The following is a 25,738-nucleotide window of genomic DNA, read 5'->3' on the forward strand; positions in this document are numbered from 1 at the left end:
TTCCCTTGGTAGGGCTTGTTGACCCCGCCCAGCTCGTTTGCCGGTCCAATTAGAGGAAGTGGATCTGATGACGCCATTTCATGACGCGTCATCAGCCAGTTTCCTTGAAGGAGGGAGAGAGAAAACAGGGAATTATAGACCGGTCAGCCTGACCTCAGTAGTGGGTAAAATGATGGAATCAATTATTAAGGATGTCATAGCAGTGTACCTGGAAAATGGTGACATGATAGGTCCAAGTCAGCATGGATTTGTGAAAGGGAAATCATGCTTGACAAATCTTCTGGAATTTTTTGAGGATGTTTCCAGTAAAATGGACAAAGGAGAACCAGTTGATGTGGTATATTTGGACTTTCAAAAGGCTTTCGACAAGGTCCCACACAAGAGATTAATGTGCAAAGTTAAAGCACATGGGATTGGGGGTAGTGTGCTGACGTGGATTGAGAACTGGTTGTCAGACAGGAAGCAAAGAGTAGGAGTAAACGGGTACTTTTCAGAATGGCAGGCAGTGACTAGTGGGGTGCCGCAAGGTTCTGTGCTGGGGCCCCAGCTGTTTACATTGTACATTAATGATTTAGACGAGGGGATTAAATGCAGTATCTCCAAATTTGCGGATGACACTAAGTTGGGTGGCAGTGTGAGCTGCGAGGAGGATGCTATTAGGCTGCAGAGTGACTTGGATAGGTTAGGTGAGTGGGCAAATGCATGGCAGATGAAGTATAATGTGGATAAATGTGAGGTTATCCACTTTGGTGGTAAAAACAGAGAGACAGACTATTATCTGAATGGTGACAGATTAGGAAAAGGGAAGGTGCAACGAGACCTGGGTGTCATGGTACATCAGTCATTGAAGGTTAGCATGCAGGTACAGCAGGCGGTTAAGAAAGACTGGATCAACTGGGCTTGTATTCACTGGAGTTCAGAAGAATGAGAGGGGTCCTCATGGAAACGTTTAAAATTCTGACGGGTTTAGACAGGTTAGATGCAGGAAGAATGTTCCCAATGTTGGGGAAGTCCAGAACCAGGGGTCACAGTCTGAGGATAAGGGGTAAGCCATTTAGGACCGAGATGAGGAGAAACTTCTTCACCCAGAGAGTGGTGAACCTGTGGAATTCTCTACCACAGAAAGTAGTTGAGGCCAATTCACTAAATATATTCAAAAGGGAGTTAGATGAAGTCCTTACTACTCGGGGGATCAAGGGTTATGGCGAGAAAGCAGGAAGGGGGTACTGAAGTTTCATGTTCAGCCATGAACTCATTGAATGGCGGTGCAGGCTAGAAGGGCTGAATGGCCTGCTCCTGCACCTATTTTCTATGATTCTATGTTTCTAAGGGTCCATGGCCAACTTTATTTTAACATTTGTGCTGTCAGTGTTCTACAGCATTGAGTGCTGCAAACACTGCCAATAACTGCACAGAGATGCAGGGCTGCATCCAGGCTCTCCCATGACTTCCCCCCCCCCCCCACATGCTTATGGAGGGAGTCAGACCACGCAGTGCGGTCCTCTTCCCTTCTGATGGGCGGAAGACACCTCTCTAGCAGACCAACGCTGCCTGGTTGCACATTGCACAGGAGGGCACAAGCAGTGATGTCATCAGGAGGACCTGGGTGCAGTGGCGCAAACCTTTCAATGATCTCATTGGATCACCAAACATTAGTACAAAGCTACACTTACCTTCATGCTGCTGTGCCTCTCATCACATCCCCATCATTCTGCCTTCTCTACCCTACTCTTGCACATCCTTACTCACAACAATTAAGTTGCACCTCCACACAGCCCTCTTTCTGTGTCTATTATCACATCCCCATCTCACTAGCCACCCCTCACACTCGCCCTCATCCTCGTGCTACCATACCAACTAACCCACACGAGGGTAGCCACTTATGTGTTTTATCTAATGTTCATGCAAAGTTTCTGTTGATGTGGTGTCAAACATTGAAATCTTTATTTGAACATTTTGTGTTCTTGGACAGATTTGTGTGCACCTTTGGAAGTGGCTTGGTGAGTTGCAGTGAATGGTGAGACATAACAGTATTCCCCGCAATGGTGATGCATGTGAAAGTAACGGCTTGGGCATTGCAGGGATGCTTTATGATGCTGGCATAGGGTGGTGCCAACCTGGAGCGTCATGTGGCAGCCAAGGTGTACAGCATCAAGTGAAGTAAATCTTGCCATGGTAAAGCCATCTGTGGCCTCCCAGGCTGTGGTCATCTGTCCTGTGCAGTGTCAGTTGATTGCGGAGAAGGTTGGTGTTGTTGGTGGTGCTGGTGTTTCTGGTGATGCTGGTGTTATGGCTGACCATGTTTGGATTCTGAGGACCAAGTGAGATAGTATAAAGGGCACCCATGTCATGGAATAGATGGCAGGTGAAGTAGAGATGACAGAAGCATTCTGTCAGTGATGAGAGTTCTTCCAATGAGGTGATACTGGATGGAGAGTGGAAAGTGGAAAGCATTTGGAATCTGTGCTGGAAATGGACTGAGATACAACTTGTGGCTGAGGAAAGTGAAGATCTGTCAGGTGGGAGTTTTTACTGTACATTTGAAGCTGTCAAAGTAATCAACTGGAGCAATGGCCATTCAACTCACGTCTCATGTTGACAGCCGTGGTCCCCGAAGAGTGTGGTTCCCGTAGCCATGAAGTTAAAGTGAAAAGGTAAGTTAAAAAAGCCTGTTGATCTGTCAACTAGATGTTAATGAGATTAATTGGGTCCCACACCGCTGCTTGTCGGATCTGCTCACGCTGACTGACCTGACATTGGGAAAAGCGGGTTGATAGCGGTGTCCTGACCCACTGTCAAAAAAATCCACTTTCGCACCCAACCCACCACCGATCCCGCCCGATGTCCACCTGGAAAATTCCAGCCATTAATACAGTGTGAGGAGCATTTTATGTGGTAGACATGCTTATTAGAAGCATTGAAGCAGTGGTTGACTTCTCTTACCTTTCCTGATCTGGTAACGTCATTAAACGTTTTGGGGCATTGAATGGCAGTGCATGGGATGTTGGAGTTGGCAATGTCTGTCCTGGCCACTGCCCATCATTAGGCCTGAAGAGATCTCTTTGAGGCCTTGCATCACGGTTCCAAAGAGAGCTTGTCTTCTCTGTCTGATCTCCAGCTGCAGTACTTCCACAACAGAGTCCATAAAGCTGGTGACTTTCTGCCCTGTAGGTGATCTCATAGACATTGCTACACTGCTGAGTTGATGGCTAGCCCTTTAAGCCCCCGCAGGCCTTTCCATCCTGCAGCAGCTCACTATTTTCCACCTGACAATAGATGAGCTTGCCAACCCTGGGAATTATTGTGAGGTCAGCGCTCATTAATAGGACGGGCGTGAATCTCATTCTGCCCCACCTCTGGACAGGCTGGATTCTGATTGGAAAATCTAAATGTCTAGACAGAAGTGTTCACAGCTGTTTAATTTCCTTGAATCGAGCTTTGAATCGTGGCAATCCTGAAAACAGCACTAAACATGGCCAAGTAATCCATCGGCAATTTCTACCTGCATTGCACCACCATTTTCACATGTTTAACTTTTGAACAGATTGGGCACACAGACAGTATCCGTCAATATTGTTTTAAACATTAAAATAAAAAGTTTCTTGTTGGAGCTGATAGTGTTAATGTTAAAATAAATATGAATGAAACTCCCTAAAGACAATGTTGAATGTATATTTCTTTCTATTCTACTAATATTTTTGGAAGAATCTCCTTTTAGTACTATTTTATGTTGGTTATTTTGCAATATGCAGACAGAATGCTGAGAGTTTTAACTAGTTCCAAAAGTTTGGGAGTTGATAGTTTAATAGCAGTTCCACGCCCACATGTATGGCTCCTTTCCAGAACATTTTGTTTCGGTACTTGATGGGGGTGCAGCTTGCCTGTAGCAATGTAAGTACATGCCTGCACTTTTTTTCCCAAAAAGTTATGACATGTGGATGTGGAGGTTATTTTTCATGTGCTGTCTCTCCAAGAACAAGAGCTCCCTCCTTACAAATAATAATTACTTTAAACAGTAAGGGAATGCATATTTAATATGCAATTTCTGATCATTGTTTTCAGGGGGTTGTTCGCAGTCAATCTTCTTTCTCCTCAGGTTCCCAACAGCACATTTTGAGTAAGCACGAGACTTCATAGTGGAGTATATGGAACAGAGTCTATTGATATACAGTAAAGGTGATCAATCTTTAACTATACAGAGGATGGCTTTTTCCTGATTTCTGTATCTTTCGAGCACACTCTGACAAATTGTTTAAATGCCATCTTTTGACTACATCAAAGGAAAATGTCATAGATAAGCCTCTATGACGTATCTACTTCCCAAATCCTTTGAACACAGAATATCCATTCCCCAAATCCTTTGAACACAATATCCATTCCTCAAATCCTTTGAAAACAGAATATCCATGTAAACAGTTTGCAATAGTTTACCTCAGAACCACTTCCCCTACATGAGACTTCCTGACGTAACATTTACTAGCATCTTTAAAGTAAAAGCTTTACTAACTGCTATCTGGATTTAATGGATTTCCTTACAAAGCACGTTACATCTCAGAAAACAAGCATTACATTCCTTTTACAACACTTTAAAGTCATCCTGTTTATATTGGAAAGCCTGTTGCTTTAAGATACAAAGAAGTTTGACTGTTAACTCTTAACTCCCCAAGATGTCCAACATGTATCTCTCCAGGATGTCCAATAGGGGTCATCATGGTCTCAGTCCTCTAGAAGGGTCTCTATCTTTATATACACTTCTTCCTAAATGCCCTCAGGCAACCCTTTAGTCGGGGATTTGCCAAGAACTTAACATGTTGTTCAGTGTCCTTATACAGTTTGGAAATTATGTAGCATGCTCACTACAGAAGTCAGTACCAGCTTTTTAAAATAGCACTTGATGCAGGTCTGAAGTTATTTTCTGCAGCATAGGTTTTAAGTTGTGAGTCTAACAATATTAGTATTTTTTTCAGTAATTGAAGGATGCTAGAATTTCATTGTAATACTGACTGCTTGCAGCCTCATTCCTAATCTACAACTGTGCTGAACATCAAAAGGATTTTTGCAATTATAATTTTTAGACTTTATGGGCTAGACTTTCCATTGACATCTATATCGCCCAAAAATTTCCGGCGTTAGCGGTATTATTTTTCAGGATCGCCGGAATATCGTCCATTTTAAAAATTGCTAGTTTCGCTTTTTTAATTTGGGCGTTAGCCGTAGCGATGTGAAATGGATGTTAGCGATTTATTCCGTTGTGCAAGGCCGGCGTCCATAGCAACGGCCGGTCTGTGCATGCGTGTTTTTTTTAGGTGATTAACTTGTCCCGCGATTCGGGATGTCAGAACAATGTGCAGAACGATTGAAATAGAGAGAGAGAGAGAGAGAGAGAGAGTCGAGTGTTTGAGGACCTGTTGTTTTTTGAGGGGAGTAATTAAAAATAAATAATGGAATACGTCGAGGAGGCTGTGTTAAGTGATGCTGGAGAGATGGAGGAGGTGGGTGAAGGGAGTGATCTTGGTGAGGTGGCAGAAGGCGTGCCAAGCAGTTTTCGGAAGAGGCAAATGCTGCCCTAGTCCACAAGGTGGAAACTTGTTGGGCCCAATTGACCTGGGATGGTCGTGGGAAACCATCCCCCAGGGTGTATCAGAGAATTTGGGCAGAGATCGCCGAAGTCAATTCATCAGCGGCACACAATGTCCATGAGCCAAACCAGTGCCGCAAGCGCTGGAACGACCTTGTTGGTTCCGAAAGAATAAGTATTAAATTTATAATTATAATTGTAATGATGCAATGACTCATTAATTCAAATGTAGATCTGCTGGATTGTAACTCAGCTGGTAATCTTGATGTCATGCGTTAGTTCCTAACCATGATCTTATTAAATTTATTCTTAGACCGTAGAATAAATTTCATTCAATTCACTTGCATACGAAGTGTATTAGCATATAATGTTAATGATGAATAGCAAGGGCGATGACTAATTGTGGATTATCTGTGTGTTGTGTAATAGTAATAGTATCTAGTAATATCTGTATTAGTACCTAGGGAATGAGCTTATGCCATGCTCTTGTCACCTTTGGAGAGGAAACTGTCAAAAAAAACATGCCGAGCAGAGGCGGTCTGGAGGAGGACTGGCAAATCTGTGCCAGCTCACTGCCCGTGGAGGTGCTGAACTCATTCTTGCGCCACATGAGTAATGTATAAACCATTGGTGATTTAAAGTAATTTAATGTAATTTCAGTATAATATATGATTGTTGTAATGTTATGTAATTAATGATGAGGTCATGAAATATCATTATAATGCAATGCAGATTCTGTACTATTATGATGTTAATTATATGTGACGTCCGTCAGTGATATTTATAGCAGTAGTGTTGCTCCTCGTACATATGCCTGCGTAGCATAAGCATTCTCATATCACCCTGGCATCCCCTGCTCTTCTAAACTCATTTATGTTTTCTAGGTCCCCAGGCTTCGCAGGCGCCCCAGCCTCCCCATCCTGTATCTGGAGGCGATGAGGCAAGAGCCTCTCCATTGCTTGCATGTGCTTTTGTCCACCAAGGACAGTGAGGAGATGGAAGATGAGCCTGTAGCAGGCTCTTCTAATGTTCCTGCGGCCATGTCCTCCTCCAATGAAGAAGCAGTGGGGCCAAGCTCCTTGCACCCCGAGTGGTTTAATGCCTACGCCAACCCTGCGGAGGTTGGTTCGGCGAGGTCGGATTGCTCCCAGACCGGCAGATGTTAACCTGGACATGATACAACTGTCTCAGACGAGCGTCGACATTGGTCGAGAGCTCCTCCAGGCAATGGGCAGGTTAACTGGTCATGTTGCCGCTCTGATTGCGTTGGTCTCTGAGGAGATGCCGCGGATGGTTGCAGCAATATAGAGAATAGCCGATTCCATGGATGCCAGATGGCAGGCTGTGGTCTCAGGATACGGCACTCAACCCAAGGTGCCGTACCACCATTGTCGACGGATGCAAGTCAGGAGGAAGCAGTTGCTTCTGACTCAGAGGATGTTTCTTTGGAAACGTCCTCTCCAGCCTCAACTGTGACTGCCATCGTCAGCCCCCACACAGCAGCAGCATTCGAGGTGTCCTGCTACAAAGCTGCTTGGTGTGGGTAGAAGGGGGAGGTGTAAGTCTGAGAGGGGGGGGGTTCAGACCAGGGGGGGATAAAGGCAAGGTGAGGCGTGGCCGCAAGTAGTGGGAGAGGGGGGACTGTATTTTTTTGTATTTTGTATTATTAGTAAATTTGTTGACGGGTGGGTGGGTGGCTGTTATATTTATAATTGTTTTTGAAAGTTTGTTATATATTATGCTGTTGTTACTGTTATTTAAAAAATGTTCACTGTTGGGGTGGGGGGTAGATGGATGTTTATATATTTGTTAAAAAAATGACTTAAAAAATTTTGTAATCATTAAATATTTTTATTTAACTTAATGTTCTGCAGTGTCTTCCTATAACAGAAAGGTTAAACATCAATACAAGGTTTGCAAGCAATGACGAGGCCAGACCAGGCAAGGATGAAACGTAACGCAACTGTAACTGTCACCAACGTAATTCCACTCAAAGCGACCATTTATGAGCTGCTGACGCAACAATCTTGCAGCTGCGTAAATACCACGGGGCTTTTCCTGTGGTCTAGGGTGGGGTAGTGGCATGGCTTCAACGCCAGCCTGATTGTCCTCCCCGAGGTCCTCGTCCTCCTCTTCCACCTCCCCTCCTGAGGTGGACCGGCAGTTCCATCTGGCAATTCTTGTCCCCTCTTGATAGCTAAGTTATGCAACATGCAGCACACCACAATGAACTCAGCGACCTGCTATGGGTGGTATTGTAAGTCGCCTCCTGAGTGGTCCAGGCATCTGAAGCGCTGCTTAAGCACTCCAATTATATTTCAACGATATTGCCTGTGGCTATATGGCTTTTGTTGTAGCGCTTTTCGGCTTCCGTTTGGGGCAGAGGGGTCATGAGCCAGGTGGCAAGGCCACATCCTTTCTCCCCCAGCATCCAACTGTGACCTTGTGGCTGACTGTTAAACAGGTCAGTGACAGTGCTTTCACTCAAGATGTGCACATCATGGATGCTCCCTGGAAATTTTGTATTTACTGCCATGATTATTTGCTTGTGGTCGACAACAAGTTGCACATACAGGAAGTGGAATCCCATTCGGATCTGAAACACCTCTGCATCCTGAAAAGGTGCTCGCAGGGCAATGTGCGTACAGTCTATTGCTCCCTTGGGGAAGTTTGCTATTTTCGAGAAACCCAAAGCCCTCTCAGTCTGTGCCTCCCTAGTCATAGGGAAGTTTATAAAATCCATCCTGCGAGCGTAAAGGGCTTCCCTCACCTGTCGAATGCAGCAATGTGTGGTGTGCTGAGAGATACCGAACATGTCACCAGCTGAGGCCTGAAAGGAGCCCGATGCATAGAAGGAATGTGCCGCAGTAGCCTTGACCTCAACGGGCTGTGCGGTCTTGATGGTGCTGGTAGGCTGCAGATCTCCCTTAATTAGCTGGTATATCTCACTGATGACCTCCTTTTGGAAGCGCAGCCTCCTAATGCAAGTGTTATCGGACACGTCCAGGTATGTGATCGCTTATCCCTGTAAATGTCTTGGGTGTAAGGTCTCCTCCTTACCTCTTTATCTTCAATAAACCTTCTCCCATCTCTATTCTGCAGTAGAGAAATTACAGGTCCCATTACTATAAATGCCCTATTATGTCTTCAAAATTATTAAATTGTTCTCTACAAACGCAATAGATATTCAAAATTAACCACAATGTGATTAGATGGTTGTCATGAGATTTTAAAATGACTTTAAAAGCACTCGCAAATTACTTCAATGCTCCCATGAACTTGAAGCAGCCTTTTATGAAAAGTCCTCCGAATTACAAAATGGCGTCCATACCGCTGAATTAAGGTCAGGTGAGTGCAGCTTTTCTTGAGCGTCTTTTTGGATGAGTGATCATTTTGGCGGTATATGTGCGAGATGTCGAAAGTAGCGCTTGCCGATAATCTGCGGTATTTGGGCGTTAGTTTCCATTATAAACAGTCTTCTGGGCGGTGCATGAGTGAGGATGTCAAACTTTCTTAAAAAAATATGGGTGGGCGGTTCAGCTAATTCCCGGCATTAATTATATACCGAAAGTTACGAATGGAAAGTCTAGCCCCATCGGTGTTACAATTAAAAAAAACGATACAAGAAGGGTTATCACTGTGGCCACTCCACCCTATTGTGCAACACCTGAACTTCAATTATTTATACGTAGAGAAGCTAATATTGTAATAGCAAGAATGGAGACGGGATATTAATACATATCAGAATCATAAAATAAAGTCACCATTTATCTGGCAATTAGCAAAAGCATAAATGTAGATACTATCATGTGGTCATCATTTTTTGTATTCAAAGTAATTGAACAGAAGGATCAAAAACTAAGGCCTGGATTTTCCAGACCTTTGCGCTCCGGGTTTGCCCTGGAGTAGCGAGAAAGGCAGCGGTGAAGTCTCCAGCACCCCGCAGTGATCCTCTGGTCGGATTTTGCGGTAGCGCGAACAGGAGCGCCCTAAAAAACTGCGCCCGCTGTGCAACGCCTCTAGTTGTTTTGTGTTTTGCCTGATCCGTCCGCCCGGAAGTACGCGCACAATGACCGCCTGGGAAATCCGAGCGGCCCAAGAATCCCGGCAGTGGAAAGGAAGCTTATGTACTCCAGAAGTAAGTGCGATTGTTTTTTCTTTTAATTTTTTTTGTGCGATTTGTGTTGCGGTGGCGTGGGCAATGTTTTGGGGAAAAAAGTGTTTTTCTTAGGTTTCCTCCCCCTAACAGACCTCCCTCGGAGCACTCCCTGGCTGGCTGTTTAGCTCGGGAGTTTCCCATCCTAGCGCTAAGAGAGGTAGCTGTACAACGCCTCCCTTAGAGCTAAGCCTCCTGACGCAGGGCCCAGATGCCCCAATTTAACAACTAAGACGCAAACTGTTCTCGGCCGCTAATTTTCCCGCCCCGCCGCCATTATCGCCCTGAAAACATAAAAGCCTAAAATCCAGCCCTTAATGCATTAGCAGCAGTTTTGGTTAGCACTAAAGGAAACTAATCCTCATGCATTGGAGTATATCCCAGGTATTGACAATTATTTTCAATAGCTTTCCTAAATGGAAATTGTCTATCACTGTAAACATTAAACACTGTTATAAATAAGCCAAAATAATTGAAGTTAGGTTGGAAAATTGTAAACTACATTTATTTACATATCTCCTTATGTGTCTTGGTGTCAAATTTAGTTTGATAACGCTCCTGTGAAGCACCTTGAGATGTTTTACTATGTTAAAGGCATGTTTTGTTGTCGATGTTGTCTCGCACTACTGGCATAGAAAGGTTAGCAAAGTCTATCCAATATCAACAGAGTTAATTAGATGTCCAGGCCATCTGCACTAATTTTTCCTTATGTGGCTCGACAGTTTTATAATACTTCTGTGAAACACCTTGGGGCGCTTTACTATGTTAAAGCTGCTATATAAATACAAGCTGTTGTTGAAAGAGAAATGTTCAACATACATTAATTAGTGAAAGAAATAAAAGTTATTAAATTTTCTCCAGCAATACAAACGCTGAAATTGTTTGATAGTTCCATCCTACCAAATTGATGATCTGGTTTTTCTTGCCTGCTGTTGCATGACTCAGTTGTGATTCAGTTATTGTGAGCGAACTTGTGGTATTAAGTCATGCAGTTTTCAACATTCAATAAAAATAGGGAGTAAACAGACATGGAAAAACAGAAAAGATTTCAAAGGTTTATAGCTACCAAAAGATAAATGCCATTCATGTTAAAAAAATAATTTGATTTAATGTCGGATGAGGGATTAAGTTTTGCAATATATAAATTAAAAATGGTTTTGGTGTGTTGACTATGTTAACACACCAAAACGATCTTGAGAAATAACAGGAATGCTATGAAATGATATTACCATACAAAGTGGTAAAGAATTGAAAGCATCTTGAGAAACGGTTCTGTGGTCAACTTTTTGTGCCAAAAAAGCAAGCTGGCTTCAGAAAGAGCTCTAAAAAAAAATCTAGGGCAAGTTGTGTAACTTGCTGGCTATTTAACTCTGTTGATACTGCATAGACTTTGCAAATCTTTCTATTCCATTAGTACTAGACAACATCTACAGCAACAACAACAACTTAAATTTATAGCATCTTTTAATATAATAAAATGTCCCAAGGTGCTTCACAGGAACGTTGTCAAACTAAATTTGACACTGAGCCATATAAGGAGATATTAGGGCTGATGAACAGAAGAACATAAGTACATGAGGTAGGTTTTAAGGAACATCTTGAAGGAGGAGAGAGTTGGAGAGATTTAGGGAGGATTTCCAGAGATTAAGGCCCCGGCAGCTGAAGGCAAGGCCGCCAATGGTGGGGCGATTAAAATCGGGGATGCACAAGAGGCCAGAATTGGAGGAGTGCAGATATCTCATAAGAACATAAGAAATAGGAACAGGATAAGGTCATACGGCCCTTCGAGCCTGCTCTGCCATTCAATAAAATCATGGCTGATCTGATCATGGACTCAGCTCCACTTCCCTGCCTGCTCCCCATAACCCCTTATCCCCTTATCGTTTAAGAAACTCTATTTCTGTCTTAAATTTATTCAATGTTTCAGCTTCCACAGCTCTCTGAGGCAGCACATTCCACAGATTTACAACACTGAGAAGAAATTTCTCCTCATCTCTGTTTTAAATGGGTGGCCCCTTATTCTAAGATCGTGCCCTCTAGTTCTGGTCTCCCCCATCAGTGGAAACATCCTCTCTGCATCCACCTTGTCAAACCCCCTCATAATCTTATACGTTTCGATATGATCACCACTCATTCTTCTGAACTCCAATGAGTAGAGGCCCAACCTACTCAACCTTTCCTCATAAGTCATCCCCGGAATCCTTTCGTAAATATGGAAACCAAAACTGCATGCAGTATTCCAGGTGTGGCCTCACCAAAACCTTCTATAGCTGCAGCAAGACTTCCCTGCTTTTATATTCCATCCCCTTTACAATAAAGGCTAAGATACCATTGGCCTTCCTGATCACTTGCTGTACCTGCATATTATCCTTTTGTGTTTCATGCACAAGTACCCCCAGGTCCCGCTGTACTGCGGCACTTTGCAATCTTTCTCCATTTAAATAATAACATGCTCTTTGATTTTTTTCTGCCAAAGTGCATGACCTCACACTTTCCAACATTGTACTCCATCTGCCAATTTTTTGCCCACTCATTTAGCCTGTCTATGTCCTTTTGCAGATTTTGTGTCCCCTCCTCCTCACATTGCTTTTCCTCCCATCTTTGTATTGTCAGCAAACTTGGCTACATTACACTCGGTCCCTTCTTCCAAGTTGTTAATATAGATTGTAAATAATTGGGGTCCCAGCACTGATCCCTGCGACACCCCACTAGTTACTGGTTGCCAACCAGAGAATTAACTATTTATCCTGACTCTCTGTTCTCTGTGAGTTAGCCAATCCTCTATCCAAGCTAATATATTACCCCTAACCTCGTGAACTTTTATCTTGTGCAGTAACCTTTTATGTGGCACCTTGTCAAATGCCTTCTGGAAGTCCAAATACACAACATTCACTGGTTCCCCTTTATCCACCCTGTTCGTTACATTATCAAAGAACTCCAGCAAATTTGTCAAACATGACTTCCCCTTCATAAATCCATGCTGACTCTGCCTGACCGAATTTTTTTTTTCCAAATGTCCTGCTACTGCTTCCTTAATAATGGACTCCAACATTTTCCGAACCACAGATGTTAGTCAAACTGGTCTACTGTTTCTTGTTTTTTGTCTGCCTCCTTTTTTAAATAGGGGCGTTACATTTGCAGTTTTCCAGTCAGCTGGGACCTCCCCAGAATCCAGGGAATTTTGGCAAATTACAACCAATGCATCCAATGTCCCTGCCGCTACTTCTCTTAAGACCCGAGGATGCAAGCCATCAGGTCCAGGGGATTAATCTGCCTTTAGTCCCATTATCTTACTGAGTACTACGTCCTTCGTGATTGTGATTGTGTTAAGTTCCTCCCCCCCCTATAGCCCCTAGACTATCCACTGTCAGAATATTGTTAGTGTCCTGTACTGTAAAGACTGATACAAAATATTTGTTCGGAGTTTCTGCCATCTCCATCTTCCCCATTACTAATTCTCCGGTCTCGTCCTCTGAGGGACCAACATTTACTTTAGCCACCCTTTTCCTTTTTATAAACCTATAGAAACTCATGCTATCTGTTTTTATATTTCGTGCTAGTTCATTTTCATAGTCTATCTTCCCTTTCTTAACCATTTTATTAGTCGTTCTTTGCTGGCTTTTAAAAGCTTCCCAGTCTTCTGTCCTCCCACTAGTTTTGGCCACATTGTATGCCCTTGTTTTTAATTGGATAGAAACATAGAAAATAGGTGCAGGAGTGGGCCATTCGGCCCTTCGAGCCTGCACCGCCATTCAATAAGATCATGGCTGATCACTCCTTCAGGACCCCTTTCCTGCTTTCTCTCCATACCCCTCGATCCCCTTAACCGTAAGGGCCATATCTAACTCCCTCTTGAATATATCCAATGAACTGGCATCAACAACTCTCTGCGACAGGGAATTCCACAGGTCAACAACTCTCTGAGTGAAGAAGTTTCTCCTCATCTCAGTCCTAAATGGCCAACCCCTTATCCTAAGACTATGTCCCCTGGTTCTGGACTTCCACAACATCGAGAACATTCTTCCCGCATCTAACCTGTCCAGTCCCATCAGAATCTTATATGTTTCTATGAGATCCCCTCTCATCCTTCTAAACGCCAGTGAATACAGGCCCAGTTGATCCAATCTCCTCATATGAAAGCCCAGCCATCCCTGGAATCAGTCTGGTGAACCTTCGCTGCACTCCCTCAATAGCAAAAATGTCCTTCCTCAGACTAGGAGACCAAATCTGAACACAATATTCCAGGTGAGGCCTCACTAAGACCCTGTGCAACTGCAGTAAGACCTCCCTGCTCCTATATTCAAATCCGCTAGCTATGAAGTCCAACATACCATTTGCCTTCTTTACCGCCTGCTGTACCTGCGTGCCCACTTTCAGTGACTGATGAACCATGACACCCAGGTCTCGTTGCACCTCCCCTTTTTCTAGTCTGTCGCCATTCAGATAATATTCTGCCTTCATGTTTTTGCCCCCAAAATGGATAACCTCACATTTATCCACTGCATCTGCCATGCATTTGCCCACTCACCTAATCTGCAGCCTCTTAGCGTCCTCCTCACAGCTCACACCGCCACCCAGTTTCGTGTCATCCGCAAACTTGGAGATATTACACTCTATTCCTTCATCCAAATTGTTAATGTATATTGTAAAGAGCTGGGGTCATAGAAACATAGAAAATAGGTGCAGGAGTAGGCCATTCGGCCCTTCGAGCCTGCACCGCCATTCAATAAGTTCATGGCTGAACATGCAACTTCAGTACCCCATTCCTGCTTTCTCGCCATACCCCTTGATCCCCCTAGTAGTAGGAATTTATCTAACTCCTTTTTGAATATATTTGAGTGAATTGGCCTCAACAACTTTCTGTGGTAGAGAATTCCACAGGTTCACCACTCTGGGTGAAGAAGTTTCTCCTCATCTCGGTCCTCTGATGAGGAAAAGTGGAGGGCAGAGAAACCCAAGGCAAAGAACAAAAAGGGCCACTGTACAGCAAAATTCTAAAAGGACAAAGGGTGTTAAAAAAACAAACCTGAAGGCTTTGTGTCTTAATGCAAGGAGTATCCGCAATAAGGTGGATGATTTAACTGTGCAAATAGATGTTAACAAATATGATGTGATTGGGATTACGGAGACGTGGCTCCAGGATGATCAGGGCTGGGAACTCAACATCCAGGGGTATTCAACATTCAGGAAGGATAGAATAAAAGGAAAAGGAGGTGGGGTAGCATTGCTGGTTAAAGAGGAGATTAATGCAATAGTTAGGAAAGACATTAGCTTGGATGATGTGGAATCTATATGGGTAGAGCTGCAGAACACCAAAGGGCAAAAAACGTTAGTGGGAGTTGTGTACAGACCTCCAAACAGCAGTAGTGATGTTGGGGAGGGCATCAAACAGGAAATATGGGGTGCATGCAATAAAGGTGCAGCAGTTATAATGGATGACTTTAATATGCACATAGATTGGGCTAGCCAAACTGGAAGCAATACGGTGGAGGAGGATTTCCTGGAGTGCATAAGGGATGGTTTTCGAGACCAATATGTCGAGGAACCAACTAGGGGGGAGGCCATCTTAGACTGGGTGTTGTGTAATGAGAGAGGATTAATTAGCAATCTCATTGTGCGAGGCCCCTTGGGGAAGAGTGACCATAATATGGTGGAATTCTGCATTAGGATGGAGAATGAAACAGTTAATTCAGAGACCATGGTCCAGAACTTAAAGAAGGGTAACTTTGAAGGTATGAGGCGTGAATTGGCTAGGATAGATTGGCGAATGATACTGAAGGGGTTGACTGTGGATGGGCAATGGCAGACATTTAGAGACCGCATGGATGAATTACAACAATTGTACATTCCTGTCTGGCGTAAAAATAAAAAAGGGAAGGTGGCTCAACCGTGGCTATCTAGGGAAATCAGGGATAGTATTAAAGCCAAGGAAGTGGCATACAAATTGGCCAGAAATAGCAGCGAACCCGGGGACTGGGAGAAATTTAGAACTCAGCAGAGGAGGACAAAGGGTTTGATTAGGGCAGGGAAAATGGAGTACGAGAAGAAGCTTGCAGGGAACATTAAGGCGGATTGCAAAAGTTTCTATAGGTATGTAAAGAGAAAAAGGTTAGTAAAGACAAACGTAGGTCCCCTGCAGTCAGATCAGGGGAAGTCATAACGGGGAACAAAGAAATGGCAGACCAATTGAACAAGTACTTTGGTTCGGTATTCACTAAGGAGGACACAAACAACTTTCCAGATATAAAAGGGGTCAGAGGGTCTAGTAAGGAGGAGGAACTGAGGGAAATCTTTATTAGTCGGGAAATTGTGTTGGGGAAATTGATGGGATTGAAGGCCGTTAAATCCCCAGGGCCTGATGGACTGCATCCCAGAGTACTTAAGGAGGTGGCCTTGGAAATAGCGGATGCATTGACAGTCATTTTCCAACATTCCATTGACTCTGGATCAGTTCCTATGGAGTGGAGGGTAGCCAATGTAACCCCACTTTTTAAAAAAGGAGGGAGAGAGAAAACAGGGAATTATAGACCGGTCAGCCTGACCTCAGTAGTGGGTAAAATGATGGAATCAATTATTAAGGATCTCATAGCAGCGCATTTGGAAAATGGTGACATGATAGGTCCAAGTCAGCATGGATTTGTAAAAGGGAAATCATGCTTGACAAATCTTCTGGAATTTTTTGAGGATGTTTCCAGTAAAGTGGACAAAGGAGAACCAGTTGATGTGGTATTTTTGGACTTTCAGAAGGCTTTCGACAAGGTCCCACACAAGAGATTAATGTGCAAAGTTAAAGCACATGGGATTGGGGGTAGTGTGCTGACGTGGATTGAGAACTGGTTGTCAGACAGGAAGCAAAGAGTAGGAGTAAATGGGTACTTTTCAGAATGGCAGGCAGTGACTAGTGGGGTACCGCAAGGTTCTGTGCTGGGGCCCCAGCTGTTTACATTGTACATTAATGATTTAGACGAGGGGATTAAATGTAGTTTCTCCAAATTTGCGGATGACACTAAGTTGGGTGGCAGTGTGAGCTGCGAGGAGGATGCTATGAGGCTGCAGAGTGACTTGGATAGGTTAGGTGAGTGGGCAAATGAATGGCAGATGAAGTATAATGTGGATAAATGTGAGGTTATCCACTTTGGTGGTAAAAACAGAGAGACAGACTATTATCTGAATGGTGACAGATTAGGAAAAGGGAAGGTGCAACGAGACCTGGGTGTCATGGTGCATCAGTCATTGAAGGTTGGCATGCAGGTACAGCAGGCGGTTAAGAAAGCAAATGGCATGTTGGCCTTCATAGCGAGGGTATTTGAGTACAGGGGCAGGGAGGCGTTGCTACAGTTGTACAGGGCCTTGGTGAGGCCACACCTGGAGTATTGTGTACAGTTTTGGTCTCCTAACTTGAGGAAGGACATTCTTGCTATTGAGGGAGTGCAGCGAAGATTCACCAGACTGATTCCCGGGATGGTGGGACTGACCTATCAAGAAAGACTGGATCAACTGGGCTTGTATTCACTGGAGTTCAGAAGAATGAGAGGGGACCTCATAGAAACGTTTAAAATTCTGACGGGTTTAGACAGGTTAGATGCAGGAAGAATGTTCCCAATGTTGGGGAAGTCCAGAACCAGGGGTCACATTCTAAGGATAAGGGGTAAGCCATTTAGGACCGAGATGAGGAGAAACTTCTTCACCCAGAGAGTGGTGAACCTGTGGAATTCTCTACCACAGAAAGTTGTTGAGGCCAATTCACTAAATATATTCAAAAGGGAGTTAGATGAAGTCCTTACTACTCGGGGGATCAAGGGGTATGGCGAGAAAGCAGGAAGGAGGTACTGAAGTTTCATGTTCAGCCATGAACTCATTGAATGGCAGTGCAGGCTAGAAGGGCTGAATGGCCTGCTCCTGCGCCTATTTTCTATGATCTATGATCTAAATGGCTTACCCCTTATCCTTAGGCTGTGACTCCTGGTTCTGGACTTCCCCAACATTGGGAACATTCTTCCTGCATCTACCCTGTCTAAACCTGTCAGAATTTTAAACATTTCTATGAGATCTCCTCTCATTTGTCTGAATTCCAGTGAATACAAGCCCAGTTGATCCAGTCTTTCTTGATATGTCAGTCCCGCCATCTCGGGAATCATAGTCTGATGAACCTTCGCTGCACTTCCTCAACAGCAAGAACGTCCTTCCTCAAGTTAGGAGACCAAAACTGTACACAATACTCCAGGTGTGGCCTCACCAAGGCCCTGTACAACTGTAGTAACACCTCCCTGCCCCTGTACTCAAATCCCCTCCCTATGAAGGCCAACATGCCATTTGCTTTCTTAACCGCCTGCTGTACCTGCATGCCAACCTTCTATGACTGATGTACCATGACACCCAGGTCTTGTTGCACCTCCCCTTTTCCTAACCTGTCACCATTCAGATAATAGTCTGTCTCTCTGTTTTTACCACCAAAGTGGATAACCTCACATTTATCCACATTATACTTCATCTGCCATGCATTTGCCCACTCACCTAACCTATCCAAGTCATTCTGCAGCCTCATAGCATCCTCCTCGCAGCTCACACTGCCACCCAACTTAGTGTCACCTGCAAATTTGGAGAAACTACATTTAATCCCCTCATCTAAATCATTAATGTACAATGTAAACAGCTGGGGCCCCAGCACAGAACCTTGCGGTACCCCACTAGTCACTGCCTGCCATTCTGAAAAGTATCCATTTACTCCTACTCTTTGCTTCCTGTCTGACAACCAGTTCTCAATCCACGTCACCACACTACCCCCAATCCCATGTGCTTTAACTTTGCACATTAATCTCTTGTGTGGGATCTTGTCGAAAGCCTTCTGAAAGTCCAAATACACCACATCAACTGGTTCTCCCTTATCCACTCTACTGGAAACATCCTCAAAAAATTCCAGAAGATTTGTCAAGCATGATTTCCCTTTCACAAATCCATGCTGACTTGGACCTATCATGTCACCTCTTTCCAAATGCGCTGCTATGACATCCTTAATAATTGATTCCATCATTTTACCCACTACCGATGTCAGGCTGACCGGTCTATAATTCCCTGTTTTCTCTCTCCCTCCTTTTTTAAAAAGTGGGGTTACATTGGCTACCCTCCACTCGATAGGAACTGATCCAGAGTCTATGGAATGTTGGAAAATGACTGTCAATGCATCCGCTATTTCCAAGGCCACCTCCTTAAGTACTCTGGGATGCAGACCATCAGGCCCTGGTGATTTATCGGCCTTCAGTCCCATCAATTCCCCCCACATAATTTCCCGATTAATAAGGATTTCCCTCAGTTCCTCCTTCTTACTAGACCCTCTGACCCCCTTTATATCTGGAAGGTTGTTTGTGTCCTCCTTAATGAATACCGAACCAAAGTACTTGTTCAATTGGTCTGCCATTTCTTTGTTCCCAGTTATGACTTCCCCTGATCTGACTGCAGGGGACCTACGTTTGTCTTTACTAACCTTTTTCTCTTTACATATCTCTCGAAGCTTTTGCAGTCCATTTTAATGTTCCCTGCAAGCTTCCCCTTGTACTCTATTTTCCCTGCTCTAATCAAACTCTTCGTCCTCCTCTGCTGAGTTCTAAATTTCTCTCAGTCCCTAGGGTCGCTGCTATTTCTGGCCAATATGTATGCCACTTCCTTGGCTTTAATATTATCACTGATTTCCCTTGATGGCCACGGCTGAGCCACCTTCCCTTTTTTATTTTTATGCCAGACAGGGATGTACAATTGTTGTAGTTCATCCATGCGATCTCTAAATGTCTGCCATTGCCCATCCACTGTCAACCCCTTAAGCATCATTCGCCAATCTATCCTAGCCAATTCAGGCCTCATACCTTCAAAGTTACACTTCTTTAAGTTCTGGACCATGGTCTCTGAATTAACTGTTTCATTCTCCATCCTAATGTAGAATTCCACCATATTATGGTCACTTCCCCAAGGGGCCTCGCACAACGAGATTGCTAATTAATCCTCTCTCATTACACAACACCCAGTCTAAGATGGCCTCCCCCCCCCCCTAGTTGGTTCCTCGACATATTGGTCTCAAAAACCATCTCTTATGCACTCCAGGAAATCCTTCTCCACCGTATTGTTTCCAGTTTGGTTAGCCAAATCTATATGCATATTAAAGTCGCCCATGATAACTGCTGCACCTTTATTGCATGCACCCCTAATTTCCTGTTTGATGCCCTCCCAACATCACTACTATTGTTTGGAGGTCTGTACACAACTCCCACTAGCGTTTTCTGCCCCTTGGTATTCCGTATCTCCACCCATACCGATTATCCAAGCTAATGTCTTTCCTTACAATTGCCTTAATTTCCTCTTTAACCAGCAACGCCACCCCGCCTCCTTTTCCTTTCTGTCTATCCTTCCTAAATGTTGAGTACCCTTGGATGTTGAGTTCCCAGCCTTGGTCACCCAGGAGCCATGTCTCCGTGATGCCAACCACATTAACTGCTATCTGCACAGTTAATTCGTCCACCTTATTCCGAATACTCCTCGCATTGAGGCACAGAGCCTTCAGGCTTGCCTTTTTAACACACTGAGACTCTTTCGAATTTTGCTGCAAAGTGGCCCTTTTTGTTTTTTGCCTTGGGTTTCTCTGCCCTCCACTTTTACTCATCTCCTTTCTATCTTTTTCTTCTGTCTCCAATTTGTTTCCCTCTGTCTCCCTGCATTTCCCTCTGTCTCCCAGCACTGAGCCCTGCGGCACCCCACTAGTAACTGCCTGCGATTCTGAAAAGGACCCGTTTATCCCAACTCTCTGTTTCCTGTCTGCCAACCAGTTCTCTATCCACGTCAGTACATTACCCCCAATACCATGTGCTTTGATTTTGTACACCAATCTTTTGTGCGGGACCTTGTCAAAAGCCTTTTGTAAAAGATACCGTCCTTTATTTCCTTAGTGAGCCACGGATGGCTATCTTTTCTCTTACACTCATTCCTCCTCACTGGAATATATTTTTCTTGAGAGTTGTGAAATATCTCCTTAACTATACACCACTGTTCATCAACTGTGCTACACTTTAATCTATTTTCCCAGTCCACTTTACCTAACTCTGCCCTCATACCTTCATAGTCTCCTTTATTTAAGCTTAGTACGCTGGTTCGAGATCCAACTTTCTCACCCTCCATCTCAATTTGAAATTCAATCATGCTATGATCACTCATTTTTAGAGGATCCTTTACTAGGAGATCAAATTTATTAATCCTGTCTCATTACACAGGACCAGATCTAAGATAGCCTGCCCCCTGGTTGGTTCCGTTACATATTGCTCAAGGAACCCGTCCCTTACGCACTCTATGAACTCCTCCTCAAGGCTACCCTGACCAATTTGATTTGTTGCATCAATATGGAGGTTGAAATCACCCATGATTATTACTGTTCCCTTTTTAGGGTTGTAGAGCTGGAGGAGGTTACAGAGATAGGGAGGGGCGTGGCCATGGAGGGATTTGAAAACAACGATGAGAATTTTAAAATCGAGGCATTGCTCAACCGGGAGCCAATGTAGCAAGCACGGAAATGATGGGTGAATGGGACTTGGTGCAAGTTAGACTACGGGCAGCAGATTTCTGGATGAGTTTAAAGGCTCAATTTTTCCGAGTGATTTGTGCTGGTCTTTTGGAGCAGGCTGCTTTTTTTGGCCCTAGTTTAAAAAAAACAGTTCCCCCAATCAGTTTGCACCAGCCTAACTCAGTTACAATTTTTTTAAGTAAGTTTTTTTCAGCCAAAGGGGGCGTAACCTGCCACCCACGCCAATTCTGGCCATTTAGGCACGTTTGGCCAGATGAGAGTTGCTCCAGTTCTGCTTAGGCCAACGTATGTGGCCTCTGCAGAAAAACCTTTTGGAGAGCTAAAGAAATTGGCACAGGTAAAGAAGTTGGCGCAGGTAAGTGCAGCAGACGCCCGGACAGCAGCAGCAGGAAAGATAAGAGAGGGAGGGACGGGTGTGAAGAGAGAGGGAGAGTGCGGGGGAGAGAGGGTGTGGGGGAAACCTTTCCAATGTAGATAAGTGCGGGGACTGGGCGGGAGGAGGGCATTTGGCCTGGTCTAGGGGTGCGGGAACGGACTGGGAGGCCACTCGGCCTGGGATAGGGACGGGGGAGTGTACCGGAAGCCCTTTGGCCAGGGCTAGGAGCGGGGGAGCGGACTGGCAAACCCTTCAGCCAGGGCTAGGGGTGGGGGAGTGGACCGGCAAGCCCTTCAGCCAGGGGTAGGTGCAAGCGAGTGGACCAGCAAGCCCTTCGGCTAGGTGTAGGCAAGCGGACCGGCAAGCCCTTCAGCCACGGCTAGGTGTGGAGGAGCGGACCGTCAAGGCACTTGGGACTGGGGGGTGGTGGAGCGGGACTGGGGGAGCTGGACCAGCACCGGCAAGGGGCTCAGGGCGAGCGAGGCAACACGACCTGCAAGCCCTTCGGCCAGAGCTCGGGGCGGGGAACGGTCGGCTTTAATAATTGGAGGTAAGTTGCTGCAACATATTTTAATGTGTTTTTAAGTTGATCCAATGTGTTTTAATGTGTTGGGAGCTGGCTGTATGTTTCACTTTGCAGCCTCAGCTCGCATTGTGTGCCTGGTTACTGTGGCAACCCGATCTTTTTAGCGCAGATCAAGGCTCTGCCCTCAAAATTAAAGGACCAGTTAGGCCACGCCAAAATGAAGAAATCCAACTGGGAAACTTAGAACATTTTTTTGGCGTACTTGGGCCCCAAAAAAACGGACGTAACTCTTCAAGTATGCCAAAAAAAAGCTTTGAGGAAAATTGAGCCCTAATTTTATACAGGGTGGAAGATAGGAAGCTGGCCAGGAGCGTTGGAATACTCACATCTAAAGGTAACAAAGGCATGGATGAGGGTTCAGCAGCAGATGAGCTGAGACAGGAGTGGAGTTGGGTGATGTTACAGAAGTGGAAGTAGGCAGTCCTAGTGACGGCGAGGATATTCTACATATATATAATATATTAATCTGAACAGTGATCCAGTACCTCCCATTCAGAGCACTCAATTTAAATCCTAGTCTCAAACATCATTCAATCTTGAGTCTTTTCAATGGGTGAGAATTTCTGGCCCTGGATAATAGACTTCAAAGTGGTGAGCCACTTCACCTTACTGGGAAGGAAAAGCTAATAAGGCCAGTATTGAATGATGTAGCAACATTGTCATTGGTTGTGGAGATACATGTGTTCTGGACCAGGGATGTGCAAACTGAATGTATTCAGGTCACATATGGCCCTTGGACCCTGGGAATCCAGCCCTAAAAAACTTGTCAGGTCATTCCCATTTGCACTTATATTTCTTCTTTGCTGGTTTAGGCTGTTGAAATTTTGAAGGCCTTGGGTTTAGAAAAGGCTGTTATTAGCAATGTTGCCTCACTGGTAAATAAATCCTTAATCAGAACAGCAAGGTTAGTACCTGCAACTTGATGTATGCAAGTTAATGGAAGCATGGATTTAAATGTGATTCTGGAGGCTCCTTGGTACATGTCTGTTTGGCCTAGAAAGACAAAAAGCTTTGACACTCCAGATGTATGTAGACTGTCCAACCTTCTCAGCCAGAAAATGAAACATGATCACAGAAAGCAGCAACAACCATCTGGTGGGGAAGAGGAAATAGGGTTCAAACTATAAACAAAGACTGAATTTGATCCAAATGGTAATATTTAATTTGCAATTGTTTGCGGTTTTCTCCCAAACCTTCCTAAGCAAATCCTTCCACTAACTGAAACACTGTTTAGATAAGCTGCACAGTAAGTCATTTTTTGTGCATGATTGATATATTGACCCTCTCTCTTAACCTGTTTTTTTTTAGCATTGTTTGACTGTACAGCAATAATTGAATCCCCAAAATATTGGATTTGTCATCTTAATTTCAAAAAAACATTAACTTTTATTGATTCAAGAGTTTTGCAAGTCGTGCAAAGATTCCAACAGGTATTACATTAGAACTAAATTAATAAATGATTGGACAGAAAAGAGCAGATCCTGTCAATCCATCTACATAATCTCAGCTATCTTTTTCTTTAAGATTATCTTCCACATTTCAGTTCACGCTGAAACGGATTTAAGGCTGTGTTCCTACAGGAAATCCACCTTCAATTCAGTGCGGAAAATAAATCACACTTTCCAGTATACTTCGAAAGAAAGAATGTCTATGTGAATGCACAAGTTAAATGGGATGTGGGAGAGGCTAGCGAAAAACTTTAACAAGGGTAAAATTCCCCAGTATGAACACAGTTACCTAGGAGAATAAGACAGCTGGGTGTGTTGCTGACTCCATGATTGCTCCAATCTTTAACATTGCGTCATCTTCCAAGCGTGTGAGAGGGGGTTCAAGGATTGCAGGCAAGAATCCAAACACTTAGCTGGCTTCTTCACAACTAAAATCTCATAGTGGCTGAATTTTGATAGTTTAGAGATAAACATCAGAAAATGACATTTTTCCCATCAAACGCACATCTTAAATAAAACTTTTTTTCAAATTCACCCACCTTAATCACAAGGGAAAGTTCTGCACCATCATATTACTGTGTGTGGGAGCATTCTGTGCGCAAATTGGCTGCCGAGTTTCTTATTACAACAGTGACTACACTCCAAAAGTACTTAATTGACTAAAGCGCTTTGAGATGTCCAGTGGTCGTGAAAGGCACTATCGAAATCCAAGTCTTTATTTTGGACCTCCAAGCATAACCAAGCAAAACTGCTCGGCATCTATCTACATCTACACCTTTATGATTCAAACCTCATTGTTTTATTCATCTGTTGCTGGAGAGTAATCACTATCCGTATCTCTAACCTTGTTCTGGACAAAATAGACCCAAGGGCCCTGTGTCTCTTTCTGCACCCTTCAACCCTCCAACTCTGCCTGTTTGTACTTCCTCCCCTCTCTCCATCCCATCATTATAGAACTGTATAGTTCAGTGGGTTGACACACTATCTTGACATCAGACTGATAAGATGACAGCCATTTCGCTTTGGCTGAAAGGGCAGTAAGTAAATAAACTGCATGGTTTTAATCCAGGTCCTATTTAGCACAACAAAAAACTGCTGGGTGCAGCTCAACAACATTACACTGGCAATCTAATTCAGAGAGAACATAATGATGGCTGGTGTAACATATGGAGACATTCTCACAGGTATAGTAGCAGATGTTGGTCTTAGATTACAGCCAAGGCACATAGGGAAAAACAAATGGGGCCCGAAATTGGTGGACAGACCGCCGACTTACCGCCCAAAATAACCAAATTGATCGAAAAGTATCTACATATCGCCCGGCGGAAAAGTCATCAGCGATATACCGCCGGGTGGTATGCATCCGTCCATGCACACCGTCCGCCCATGCACACCGCCCAAAATTGCCAAATTGATGACTTACCACCGGCAGACTGCCCTGGAAAAGGTGGTTTTAAGTCGATCTTCAGTCGACGGTATGCATCTTTATCTGTGAATATGTTTTTATCTCTCACTTCCGCCCCCGCCCTGCCCCCAAGCAGCGATCTTCCCCCCACCCCACATATCTGCACATTGCTCTCAGGCTGGCAGTCTCTGTGGATTCTCGTCTGTCCCTCTCGGGGGGTGGAGCTTCGCAGCGGCATGCGCGTGCGCACTGTCATGTATTCAACTATCATTGTAATCCATGTATAAGTTGTACACCTTGAGAACATTGACCACAAGGGGTGAACCTGTGGGAGACACTCCTAACCTGGATTTTCAGGTATAAAAGGGGAAGCTCCACCCACCTTCATCACTTGAGGTCTTGATAATAAAGGTAACTGGTCAAAGAGTGACCTTCTCTCAAGTATGGGCCTCGTGTGCATTTATACTGTATAGTAAGGACATATCATTGGCGACGAGAAACTGGGATTTAAACCATGCGAGCATGGCCACTAGCAGCACAGAAGAGAGGTACTGTGTTGGTGATGATTGGGACGACTTTATTGAGAGACTACAGCAAAGTTTTGTCACTAAGGAATGGTTGGGACAGGA

The 25,738-nt window shown here is 44.2% G+C and overlaps 1 protein-coding gene across 5 annotated transcripts in view; it reads left to right on the top strand.

Moving 5' to 3' along the window:
• The window catches only part of LOC139260284 (scavenger receptor cysteine-rich domain-containing protein DMBT1-like), a 280,342-nt gene that overhangs the window by 29,608 nt on the left and 224,996 nt on the right, over positions 1–25,738 (top strand). For 4 of the 5 annotated variants that reach the window (XM_070876709.1, XM_070876707.1, XM_070876710.1 and 1 more), the window contains exon 3: positions 6,036–6,162. The exons of the other annotated variant lie outside the window; for it this stretch is intronic. In XM_070876709.1, coding sequence (XP_070732810.1) covers positions 6,054–6,162 — 109 coding nt within the window. In that variant the 5' untranslated portion in view covers positions 6,036–6,053. The remainder of the gene's footprint in view (positions 1–6,035; positions 6,163–25,738) is intronic. 5 annotated transcript variants of the gene reach the window in all.

Source organism: Pristiophorus japonicus, chromosome 3 (genome assembly GCF_044704955.1).
Source record: "Pristiophorus japonicus isolate sPriJap1 chromosome 3, sPriJap1.hap1, whole genome shotgun sequence".
Taxonomy (NCBI): domain Eukaryota; kingdom Metazoa; phylum Chordata; class Chondrichthyes; family Pristiophoridae; genus Pristiophorus; species Pristiophorus japonicus.